We start from the raw sequence: 13,328 nt of genomic DNA on the forward strand, positions 1-13,328 counted from the left end.
GCTGTAATGCATGGTAACAATTACACAACGTTGGTCAAAGTAAGGGTCAAGTTTCCAGCATCCGCAGTAGCTTTTAGCTTTTTGTTTTTGTCAAGTTATATTTGCAGGACAGATCCCTATGACGAACTACGGCATTAAAAACACATCTATATTACAATACTGCATCTAATATGACAGTTGAAGGTGCCAAAACATTTTCTACTTACCTTCTCGACTCCCCAGCAGGCTTCCCCCGTGGTCACAAACTCACCAAGGGGGTGCATTTGTTTGGATTTCCAAAACCCACACCAGCACACAAAATATAGCGTGCGGGAGGAAATACAATTTTCCTGTGGTCCTCACAACTGGGGACTCGGAAGAGGTGTATGCCTCTTGAATCCAAGACCTTCTCGACCCACCAAAAGGCTACATGAAAATGGTGTGGGGTTAGGAAGGAAGAGGAAAATTGTTTTCCCAGCAACCAAAAAAATCTAAGTTCAGTGTTTTGCGACCCGATTTGCATGTCCATTAGGAGTTGAAGATCTGGCCATGCTCAATCTATACCTATAAAGTAGGGGCATAAACTATACATTAGCATATCAAGAGGGTTAAGGAGCTTAGATAAGTTTCATACATGCTGAAGCCATTCAGTAGCATCGGGGCCAGCATTGCGGAATCTGTGATGTGCTCCAGGCAGACCAACGTAAAATGAGTAACCATTCAGTAGTTGTGCAGCATCCTCAACTGCACTGCAGCTACACAAGAATTCCTGCTGCTCCAGGTGTGGCTATTTGCCACAGTCTTTGCTACCTCACATCTAGAATGCACCACAAACCAGCACCAGCAATAACATGCCAGCTCAGAGTTTGGTCCTCTTACAGAGAGAGCAGCATGTCCACATCCCGTTCGCTACAATGAGGCAGTGCTCGTTGTGAAGGTGATTAGTGGCATTATCCAGATTGGGCTTTTATTATAGATATAAATGTTGTTGATATAACGCTGCAGGAAAATAAAAATCTCCCACCAGCTGTTGTCCCATCCTAAGAAAGGGCAAGTTTGCTCTTATTGTTGCATTATTTTTACAGTCATTTTCTCTCAACAACAAACAAGAATCCATGAAATGTGAGCTGTTCCACCAAACTTCAAACAGTGGAACAAGGGTGGGGGTTAACAGTATTGTCAGAGCTATATATTGAGAGTTGGTGCTTTCCTGTAAAACCATCTTATTCACAAAATAAGTGTTTCTCAGAATGAACCACTTGGTGTGTTGGGAGTTCCAAATTGCAGAAGCTGGAAGTGAACGACATTATTGACTGTACTTACCTTAGCAGATGTCTGAGACGGATAACAAATTGGCAGATATTAAAGAAAAACTGCTCAACTTTTGCCTTCATCAAAGTGAGATCATTGCAACTTCCCAACTGATTCATAGCATGATACCTCAATCACAAAACAATAATTTTTATATTTATGAAAATTACATTACAGGTGACAGTAACAATTTAATACCAACCAAGAAAAGCACTTACTCTAAAAAATTCTTTGGTAGAGCCTGAATCCAACGTTCCATAGGCAATTTCTGTTTGTTTTGCAAGATCTTCTGCACTTTCTATTGGAGAAACCATTCTCTCCACAGTGAGAAAAGCGGCAAGGTTGGCAGTGTATGATGAGATTATAATCAAGGTGAAGAACCACCAGACGCCTCCAACAATTCGCCCCGAGAGGGATCTAAACATAAAATGAAAGGGCTGTGGTTTAATTACAGTGTCATATTGATATTGGAAAGCAAGCTAATTGAGATTGAATTTAATGGATCTAACCATTTCTTCATGGTAATTAGAACATTAGAAACAAAATCTCATCACATTCATTTGAAAGTAAATTAGCCTCTTAAATAAGACACTTTTAAATTTATGCAACTTTATTCAGCCTATCCAAAAGTTCACATTTCTGAATGTTGGCTGTAAATATTAATGTTATAACGTTGCTGCTCTCTCTTTCCACTTCAGTGGATGATACCACGGTTGAACAGATAATGCAAGGTACGCGATTGAAATTTCATCTCATCTATTAAAAATAAGTGGAAGAAACATAATATACAAGGTGAAGCCAAGCCTTTACCAGTGGACATTACAGCATGACTAGTCTGAACGCAATACTCTGATTTGGAGGCTTAGATTAACAAATGGTTATATTACCAAATAATTTTTTCTCACTAAATAGTGAGAAATTTTGGCAGTCTGGCAAAACTGTTGAAGGGCACAGATCCTGCTAGATGGGATTGGTCACGCTTGGATTATATAATTGCAAAGAATCAATGCATTGTGCAATATTTTCTGAATGAAAACTATTTTTGCTACCTAATGTGCAAAACTCCAGTTAAAAGTGAAGAGCACTTATTAGGCCGATTGAACAATCAATTTCTAAACGTTAGAGAAGAAATACCCCCTCCCCCTTTCTTTCATGGTTAGCAAAAATGCTTTAAATACTGTTGCAGTAATTATGTTGGTAGGAGACAGTAGAGCTGTGTTTGAATTCAGAATGCAGGCGCTTGACTTAATATACAGGCTCAATAAAAGTGAAATGCAAAAGAACACCCAGTGCTGGATGTACATTTGAAGGTCAGAAATGTTTATTATCAGTTTCAACTGCAGTGTTTAACATTTCAGGGTCAAGTAAAAGGTTAAATTGGGAATTAAAATAAAAGGGCTAAAGAATGGCAAGCTGAACTCTGATCAGAACGTTGTGCAGAAAAATAATGGGAAGAAGGGCTAAGTAAATATTAGCATACTGTTAGATAAGGTTGGTAATTAATGATTTGTGGGAGACAGATTATTTAGACAGAAGGTTCTTGACATACGAAAGAGAAATGGGGATTGTTTATGCCCCTATTTGGTCTCTAGGAGTGCCCTTAGAGTCCAAAAATGGCATCCACAGTGTGCCTGTACGTTTGGTTGGGACATCTCAATCTCAGAGGCATAGAGGTCTGCAGCACAGGAAAAGGCCCTTCGGCCTATCGAGTCTGCACCGGTCAAACAAGTACCTAACTGTTCTAATCTCATTTTCCCTCACTAGGCCCATAGCATCGCAAGTGCACATCCAAATACTTCTTAAATGTTATGAGAGTATCTGCCTCTACCACCCTTACAGGCAGTGAGTTTCAGATTCCCATGACCCTCTGGGTGAAAAAATTCTTCCTCACATCCCCTCTAAACCTCCCGCCTCTTACTTTAAATCTATGCCCCCGGTTATTGATCCCTCCACCAAGGGGAAAAGTTCCTTCCTGTCTACCCTATCTATGCCCCTCATAATTTTATACATCTCAATCATGTCCACCCTCAATCTCCTCTGCTCCAGAGAAAATAACCCCAGTCTATCCAATCTCTCCTCATAACTAAAACTCTCCAGCCCAGGCAATATCCTGGTAAATCTCCTCTGCACTCTCTCCAGTGCAATCACATCCATCCGAAAATGCGGATTCCAGAACTGCACGCAATACTCTAGCTGTGGCCTAACCAGCGTTTTATATAGTTCCAGCATAATCTCCCTGCTCTTATATTCTATGCCTCGGCGAATAAAGGCTGGTATCCCATATGCCTTCTTAATCACCTTATCTACCTGTCCTGCTACCTTAAGGGACCGGTGGACATGCACACCAAGGTCCCTTTGATCCTCGATACTTCCCAGGGTCCTACCATTCATTGTGTATTCCCGTGCCTTGTTTGTCCTGCCTAAGTGCATCACCTCACACTTATCTGGATTAAATTTCATTTGCCACTGATCAGCCCATCTGACCAGCCCGTCTATACCCTCCTGTAATCTAAGGCTATCCTCCTCACTATTTACCACCCAACCAATTTTCGTGTCATCCGTGAACTTACTGATCAACCCTCCTACATTCAAATCTAAATAGTTTATATACACCACAAACAGCAAGGGGCCCAACACTGATCCCTGTGGAACCCCATTGGACACAGGTATCCAGTCGCAAAAACACCCCTCAACCATCACCCTCTGCTTCCTGCCACTCAGTCAAATCTGGATCCAATTTGCCAAATTGCCTTGGATCCCATGGGCTCTTACCTTTGTTATCAATCTCCCATCTTATCAAAAGCCTTGCTGAAGTCCAAGTAAACTGCGTCAAATGCAGTGCCCTCATCTACACACCTGGTTACCTCTTCGAAAAATTCAATCTAATTGGTCAGACATGACCTCCCCTTAACAAAAGCATGCTGACTGTCCTTGATTAATCCCTGCCTCTCCAAGTGTAGATTAATTCTGTCCCTCAGAATTGCTTCCAATAGTTTCCCCACCACTGAGGTTAGACTGACTGGCCTGCAGTTCCCTGGTTTATCCCTTCCTCCCTTCTTGAACAACGGTACCACATTGGCTGTCCTCCAGCCCTCTGGCACCTCTCCTGTGGCCAGAGAGGTATTGAAAATTATTGCCAGCGCCCCTGCTATCTCCTCCCTTGCCTCACTCAACAGCCTGGGATACATTTCATCTGGGCCTGGAGATTTATCTACTTTTAAGCCCTCCAGACCACTTAGAACCTCCTCCCTTTCTTAAATTATATCACACTCCTTCTGCCTGATTTCCATACCCACGTTGTCTCTCTCACTTGTGAACATCGCCACAAAGTCTTCAGGCTCCACACACAAATTACCACTATGGTCATTAATGGGCCCTACTCTTTCCCTAGTTATCCTCTAACTCTTAATGTACTTGTAAAATAACATTGGATTTTCCTTTATTTTACCTGCCAATTGTTTTCATGCCCCCTTTTTGTTCTCCTAATTTCCTTTTTAAGTTCCCCCTACACATTCTATACTCCTTGAGGGCTTCTGCAGTTTTGAGCCCTCGGTATCTGCCATAAGCCTCCCTTTTTTTCTTTATCCAATCCTGTATATCCCTTGACATCCAGGGTTCCCTGGATTTGTTAGTCCCACCCTTTGTCTTTACTGGAATATGTAGGCCCTGTACTCTCCCTATTTCCTTCTTGAATGAGTCCCACTGCTCTGATGCAGGTTTACCTAAATGTAGCTGCCCCCAGTCCACCCTGGCCAAATCATATCTGATCTTACTAAAATCGGCCTTCCCCCAATTTAGAACTCTTGATTTCTGGCCCATCCTTGTCCTTTTCCATAACAACCTTGAATCTAACTGAGCTATGATCACTAGCTGCAAAATGCTCCCCCACTGATACCTCTACCACTTGCCCAGCTTCATTCCCTAAAATTAAGTCCAGGACCGCCCCCTCTCTTGTAGGACTTTCTTCGTACTGGCTTAAAAAGCTCTCCTGGATGTATTATAAGAATTCTGCTCCCTCTAAACCTATCACACTATGACTAACTCAGTTAATGTTGGGGAAGTTGAAATCCCCCACTATTACTACCCTATTATTTCTACACTTCTCTGAAATTTGCCTACATATCTGCTCTTCTATTTCTCCCTGACTGTTTGGGAGCCTATAGCACACTCCCAGCAATGTCAATTTTTGTTTTTAAGTTCTACCCATATGGCTTCATTTGAGGACCTCATCCCTCCTTACTGCTGTAATTGATTCCTTGATCAATATTGCGATATCCCCTCCTCTTTTACCTCCTTCCCTGTCTCGCCTGAAGACCCTATATCCTGGAATATTGAGCTGCCAATCCTGCCCCTCGCTCAACCATGTCTCTGTGACAGCAATGACATCATACTTCCATGTGTTAATTCGTGCCCACAACTGATCTGCCTTATTCATCAAACTCCTTGCATTAAAATAAATACCACCCAACCTTGCCAAACTCCCTTGTGCCTTAACTGGCCTATAGTTTCTATGCCTTCCAGACACACTTGCTCTCTCTTCTAATTTGGCTGTGCATCTCCCCCTGCTGAACCTCCTCTCAGGATCCCACCCCCCTGCCAAGTTAGTTTAAACCCTCTCGAACAGCACTAGCAAACCTCCCTGCAAGGATGTTAGTCCCATTCTGGTTCAGGTGCAACCCGTCTGCCTTGTACAGGTCCCACCGCCCCCAGAAACGGTCCCAATATTCCAGAAAACTAAAGCCCTCCCTCTTGCACCATCTCTCCAGCCATGCATTCATCTGGGCTAACCTCCTATTTCTATACTCACTCGCGCGTGGCACTGGAAGTAATCCAGAGATTACCATCTTTGAGGTCCTGTTTTTTAATCTGTTTCCTAGCTCCCTAAATTCTGCTTGCAGGACCTCATCCCTCTTTCTACCTATGTCGTTGGCACCAATATGTACCACGATCTCTGTCTGTTTGCCCTCCTCCTTTTGGAATACCCTGCAGCCATTCAGTAACATCCTTGACCCTGGCACCAGGGAGGCAACATACCATCCTGGAGTCATGTCTATGGCCGCAGAAATGCCTGTCTGTTCCCCTTACTATCGAGTCTCCTACCACTATTGCTCTTCCCCTCTTTTTCCTCCCTCCCTGTGCATCTGAATGCCATATTGCTGATGGCGTTAGCACGCTCAGGAGTGTGTACAGCAGGCAGATGATGACATAAATAGCGTACAATGTTGATTTGGTACCAGCACTCCAGCTAGCAGTGTTTCTTAACCTGCCACAGTCGAACATGTGCTCAGCAGCATTAAGGAACCCCTCGCCCAACACCGCCCATCAGCACTAGTTAAAGGGGCTATCAATTAATTAAAGGTTAGTTGCTTTTTTTTCCTTCAGGTTGTTGCTTTGATTCTACAAGTGTTTAGTGCTTTTGTTTCGTACTTTCTACAGTATTTTCATGTTATAAAAGAGTGGTGTGACAGGTGATGAAGGAGTTTTTTCTGACAACAAGGCTTCTGTACTAACAAGATATGGTTGCAGTAATAGGCATCCCCCTTGAAATACGGCATGACTTGGAGAATGAACAGAGGGTATACACAGCAGGACTTGCTACTGGAAGAGGAGGGAGGAGGGGAGGGGAAGGGCTTTCAGTCAGACACCAGTGGGCTCAAAGAGCAATTCTATTACCTGAACCTCAGTGAGAAACAATCTATGAGAATTCTTCTCAGTAAGGATGTCCTCACTGAAATCTTCCACCTATTACAGCCATAATTCCAAACTCAGAGCAAGGCAAGAACTGCATTTCCAGTGGCTGTGAAGGTTAAAGTGGAGATGAAATTTAATGCACCTGGCTCCTTCCAGGCAGGAGCGGGAGGTATTAGTAATATCTCACCGTTTGCTATACACTGTTGTGTAAGGAGGTCACTGAGACACTCTATTCAATGAGAACCAACTACGTTTCATTCTCCCCTGTCAGAGTGCAGTAGGCAAAGTGAGCATGCAGCTTTACTGGGATCATAGGCTTCCTCATGGGGATAGAGTGCCACTGAATGCATGCACAATGCTTTGTGGGTGCTGAATGTCAATTCTGCTGTCTACTGGAACTGAAAGAGATTCCACTTCCTCAATGAATTGCATCGTGCAGGTCAATGTGCAATACTCAGGCAGCAGTCATAATGTCTTCATCTATGACAATCTTCTGTGCCAGTTGTATTTGAGTCATCATGGCAAACCACAAGGTAGTTACTGGGTGACGAGGGCTATCTGCTGACTACATAACTCCAACCTACACACACTTGTGCAACGTCTGTATAATGAAAGCCAGGCAGCCACGCAAAGCTTGATAGAACATGGCACTGGTATGTTGAAACAACATTTCCACTGCCTGGACCTCTCTGGAGGAGCCTTGCAGTACTTGGATGATCCAGTGTCAAAATTTGCTGTGATCTGCTGCACAGCTCCTCATCATGAGGGGTCAGCCCTTGTTATAAGTTATACGGATAGAAGCTGAAGAGCAGGAAGATGAGGAGGAGGAGGAAGAGGAAGAGGTGGAAGAGGAAAAGAGGAGGCAACCTAGGTACCTCCTTTCAGATAGGCTGTCTGTGAAGAACTTCTCCGAGTGTGATACCAGCAACCTCAACCTTAATTTCCAAATCACCAACAGTCCTAGACCTTACCTTCCCTCTGTCACTGACCATCCACTTGACCACAGTGCAAAAATTAAAGCCACCACAAAATAAGCATTCCAAGCCAAATTTATGAACCAATATTGCATGTAAAATCAACTAATCACCATTGTGCATTCCTTTTGTGCTTGCCTTCTGGTGTGTCTTTGCCTGTGGTGCTTCTATGCAATGCTCTACCAGTTGCTACAGCTTGCCGGGTGGAAGGCTGCTCAATTTCAGAAGGGAGATTGCAGATGGCCTTGGAGGATGATCTCGTGCACCAGTGGGTCTAGGAAACTTGGCTGTGGACTGTACCATCGGAGCAGAGGTGGCAGCAGTCTGGGCCGACAGCTAATAGCAAGGAAAGTGGCAGACGGGCAGAGGTGAGAGGAGGAAAGCTGTTTTCCTGGGAGAGGACAATTAGTCTGCATTCCAAGGAACCCCTGTCACTGCTCCGGGATGGCACCTCAGCAAACCTAGTAATCTGTTGAAGGACAGATTATTGGACTGCTATGACAGCCGGCAAGTTCCTTTGCGCACAGCAATCAACAGCTATTGTGGCTTATTCTTGTGCTGCAATGGAAGTCGCAACATCGACCATCAGATGCTGCATCATGATTGGGCTGATAAATGTTCTTATGGAGTTCATCACTACGTCGACACTGGGAAAGCATGGGCTCCAAGCTCTGTACAAAGCCCAGTGCTAAGTTGGTGTCGGACTCCTCCATGCTTCTTGACATTCTTGCTGACAGGCCACCCAATGCACCAAGCATTTTGTTGTGCACAATTCCATTGTAGGTTGTCCCATATAAGTACTCATCTGAATTCTCTGCAGCAGAACCCGTGTGTGACCTTACCCTCCAGTAAGCATTTTCCTTGCCCCATCCTGACTACTGCCCACTTGTGCCCAGTGTTTCACCCCATGCAGATCCCATTCCGATGTTGTCCTCTAACTTACGCACAGCTTTTTAAAGCTTCTTTCATGGGATATGGACATTTCTGGCAGCATTTGTTGCCCACCCTTAATTGCCCTTAAGGAGGTGGTAGTGAGCTGCCTTCTTGAACTGCTGCAGTCCATGTGGTGTAGGTACATCCTCAGTGTTGTTAGAGGGGGAGTTCCAGAATTTGACCCAGTGACAGTGAAACAACAACGAGATTAGTTCTAAGTCAGGATGGTGTGTGGCTTGGAGGGGAGCCTGCAGGTGGTGGTGTTCCCATACATCTGTTGCCCTTGTCTACTAGGTGGTAGAGGTCGTAGGTTTGGAAGGTCCTGTCAAAGGAGGCTTGGCAGGTTACTATGTCGGTTGTCAGTACTGAGCTGGTGCATGTGTGTGAAATAGAGTGACAGTGCACTTTCCTTACTGTTGTCTTCATACTGTTCCTCTGCTGCCTGGACCTCTTGACTATCTGAAAGGAAACAGGAACAAGTTAAGACTGTGGTGGAGGGAGGCTGGGGGTGGGTGAGAGGCTGGCAGAGGAGGGGTTGGGAGGTAAGAGGCGCATGGTTGCAACGTTTGCAGGTTGTAAATCAAGAGAATGTCTATTGAGGGATAAGTGAGATGTAAGAAGGTGGATTAGATATGAGGATACTGTCTGGTTTCAGCCCCACCGCTGGTCAAGGACTCAGCAACAGATATCCCAATAAAGGCCAACACTGTCTCCTACATGGGAGTCAAAACGTGCACTTATCACTTTCCATTTAGCTCCTGTCCTCTCCGGTTGTGACCACATTATTCTGCAAGAGAGAGAGAGAGGTGTGCCAGTTGTTACAACTCAGATAGCCAGGTGGTGAAATCCAGCCTAGGCCTGGATTTTCACAATGTCAGAGAACCTCTCTGTTGTTGCAAAAATGGTGAAAGAGGCTAAAATCCATAAATCCTTCCCCTGAACATGGCATCGACCATTTCTGCAGGGGCGGGAATGGGCCCAGGTCAGGGTTTGCGCATATGCAATTCGTGGAAGCAGTTGCTCATATAAAAACTCATGTCTGATTTTCGTTAGCCAGGAGCAGGAAACGTGATGTGTGCAGATTAGACCTGGAGCAAATCTAAACTTTGCGAGTCCTTTTGAAAGGTCGGGTACCCTTTTGGAGAGGTAAGGTACCCCTTTGGATATGGTCCTGGTACACCTATGGGGGAGGTTAGTTGCCCTCTTGGAGAGGTTAGGTGCCTCTTGGGAGAGGTCAAGTGCTCTTTAGGAGAGGTAAGGACTCCTTGGGATTGTTAAAAGTAGGCTATAATGTGCATAAAAAGTGGATAAATGCATTAGCTGTCAAAAGGATCAAAATGAATTGTCAAAGGCAACTGTCAAGCAGTCAATCCATTTAAAACTCCTGCCCTTTAAACCTTAGGGAAAAAAATGTCTGGCGCGTTTAAAAAAAAATACTTGCTATTTTATTCTTCTTGTTGACATGGGCCTGAGGGATATGATTGCTGGATTAGTGCTGCATGACAGATTTCACACTTCCATTTATCACAGCAGGGGGCCTTCCATTTCACAGTTTGATTGACAGCTTCAAGTGGCTATAGACTCTTTGAAGTGGGACTATTAATTTCAATGTTTAGTTTTATAAGGATATGGTTGAAGGAATGTAGTGACTGGGTTTTTATGAATGAGAATTTAAAAAGCTTGCAATAGACACTTAGAACTTTATTTTATTTAATCCCAGAATGGGTTCTGAGGTCTGCCGGTGGTGAATACTGGGTGAGTTGGCATGGTAGGGGTAAGGGCAAATGATGGCCAGTGGAGGGTGCTGGTGGGCATAAGTTGGCATAGGGGCTCTAAACGACTTTGTGGGTGGCTAGAGGGGCATAGGTTGGCATGAAGGGTGTGAGCAGCCATGGGGGGGTGGGTAGAGAGGAATAGGTTGGCATGCAGGGTATGAGGGATTATGGGGTTTAGTTAGGTATAGATTGGCATGGAGCATATGAGGAACGATGGGGGCTGTGTAGAGTGGCATAGGGTGTGAGAGGCCATGGGGTGGATGGGGGAATAGGTTGGCATGGAGATCTGAAGGGCCATGGAAGGTGTGTTGAGGGGCATAATGCAGCATGGGTTGGCATGGATGGGGCTTGGGGAGTGTGTTGGGGGCGTGCGTGCGGGGATATGAGGGGTGAGGGCTGGTTGGCTGTTTTATGTTTTATCCCTTTTTTCCATGGGGAGGGTTTTCCAGTCGTTGGGCGGGCAGGCCTGAGAGCGGCCGGGAAATGTTCCGCCGCCCGCGATCGGCCCCCAACCGTGATTTCATGCCGGCTGGCCAATTAATGACCAGTCAGCGTGAAAAGCATGCTGAGAAGCTCAGCGCTGCCGGGGTGGGGGCGGGAGGGGCATGAGTGCTGAAGTCTGCACATGCGCGGGTGTGTGCACACTGAAAGCTTCCTGAGGGCACGGAGCTAAAGAATTGTGGACTCCAAACTAAAGATTGTAAAGATGATAGAAACATGTCCCCACATGTGACTCAGTCACATGAACAGGGTCATATTAAAAAGTTTTATTGTTTTTTTTTTAATTGCTGTTGGAAACCTCATCCCGCCCATGGATGAGGTTTCCTAAAAATGCAAAGGCTGTCTGGCCAGTTCGACCACCCACCAACTGTAAGGTTCATCAGGCAGCGAAAATAGGTAGAACTTAATTAAGGGCCTCAACAGGCCTCTTAATTGTCGACGAGCGCACACGAGAGTCAGTAGCATGCCCGCCAACTGAAATATCGTGAGAGTCTGAATGACGTCAGGTTTCACGTGCTATTTTACGCCTGATCTGGTTGGGCACATGCCCCACCCACAGGATGTAAAATTCTGCCCCATAGCTTTGACAAAGTGCGGGAGCACTAAGGCCCCGGCCTTCCACCTAACAGCACTCGCTATGGGGGCAGTGAGCCCGACTCCCAGAGAACCCCACCACCCTGGAGCAAAAATCCCAACTGCCGGGGCACCTTTTCCTGGGTTGGGTTTGTGAAGCCGGGAATTGTCCAGACTCTGCGCTCTTGCTCAGGAGTGAAAATTCAGACCCTAATCTTCATACACTTAAAAGCTTTAAGTTACAGAGACACACATTACATATCATGTACCTCCAATTCAACAACCACAGTTTCAATCTGCTCCTCTATATATGAGCACAGATAAATCCCCAGCTAATGCCCACCACCCGAAACAATTACAAATCCAATTAGGATCCAATTAACATCAGTGATGTTGTGAAATTTGCTTGGGTGATGTGGACTAGCTGCTAGTCTGTGCAAGTTGTGAGACATGCAGCAATGCTGGGTAACTTGTGAATGTGGTGGAGTATATAAATCTCAGGTATACGTACTGATTGATAGAGATTTTTAGTAAGTGATTGATGGGGCTATGGTGAACTGAACAGCGTCAGTCTATTGGTGCAATTGGGAGCATGTGATATTTGAAGTCCCATTCACTGATCTTGACCACTTTGTGAGGTCATTGAATTTCATGTGGCACTGCATCCAGGTCCTCCGGGCTTGAATCCTGATGTTAACCTCCATGGATCCCACTCCCATTACTTCCTGAGTGTGTGTCCGGAGGGTCTCCTGCAGATGTAGGATGTCTCTTGCCAAGGCCTCCAGTGCGAGGTTTGGATACTTTGTTGTTGTCCATGTTCTGCCATTCTTCAATGTTCCTTAGGTCACTGGCAGAAACAGCTCCAGCCACAATTCATCTCCCCTTTAAGAGGTGCAGTTTGGCTTTAAGCCAGCTTTAAATTGTGCTAGCCACTCATGATATCGACCTTCAGGACCTTGAGCAGCTCAGTCAGTTGTAGTGCTAACTGGTCACCTTGGTGATGAATGTTGAAGTTCCCCACCTAGAGTCTGTTCTGCGTCCTTGCTTGGCTCAGTGCTTCCTCCAAGTGACGTTCAACAAGGAGGAGTTCTGATTCATCAGCTACAACAAGGAGATAGGTAAACCAAAAATAAAAATAGCTGGAAAAACTCAGCAGGTCTGACAGCATCCGCAGAGAGGAATCCAGTTAATGTTTCGAGTCCGTATGACTCTTCATCAGAACTGAGGAAATATAGAAATGTGGTGAAATATAAGCTGGTTGAGGTGGGTGGGACACGTAGAGCTGGACAGAGGGCCAGTGATAGGTAGAGGCAAAGAAGAGGTTTCCAAAGATGTCATAGACAAAAGAACAAAGAGGTGTTGATGGTGGTGATATTAGCTAAGAAATGTGCTAATGGTGACATTAAGGGTGGAAAGCAGGACGAGCAAATGACAGATAGCCCTATTGGGGGTGGGGTGGGGGGAAGGGAACGAAATAGGCTAAAAGGTGGAGTTGAAACAATGGATGGAAATAAATTTAAAGGAGACAGGTATTAATTAGCTGATTTCCTTGTCCATGTTTAACCTAATGTCATGAGGCATCATGGGGGCC

The 13,328-nt window shown here is 45.1% G+C and overlaps 1 protein-coding gene across 6 annotated transcripts in view; it reads right to left on the reverse strand.

Moving 5' to 3' along the window:
• Nucleotides 1–13,328, reverse strand: part of gria3b (glutamate receptor, ionotropic, AMPA 3b) — a 472,928-nt gene that overhangs the window by 130,194 nt on the left and 329,406 nt on the right. For all 6 annotated transcript variants that reach the window (XR_013577363.1, XM_078547470.1, XM_078547466.1 and 3 more), the window contains exon 12: nt 1,509–1,707. Coding sequence is in view for 5 of the 6 variants with exons in the window: in XM_078547470.1 (XP_078403596.1) it covers nt 1,509–1,707 (199 nt within the window). In the remaining variant the exon portion in view is untranslated. The remainder of the gene's footprint in view (nt 1–1,508; nt 1,708–13,328) is intronic.

Source organism: Cetorhinus maximus, chromosome 8, assembly GCF_964194155.1.
Source record: "Cetorhinus maximus chromosome 8, sCetMax3.hap1.1, whole genome shotgun sequence".
NCBI lineage: Eukaryota > Metazoa > Chordata > Chondrichthyes > Lamniformes > Cetorhinidae > Cetorhinus > Cetorhinus maximus.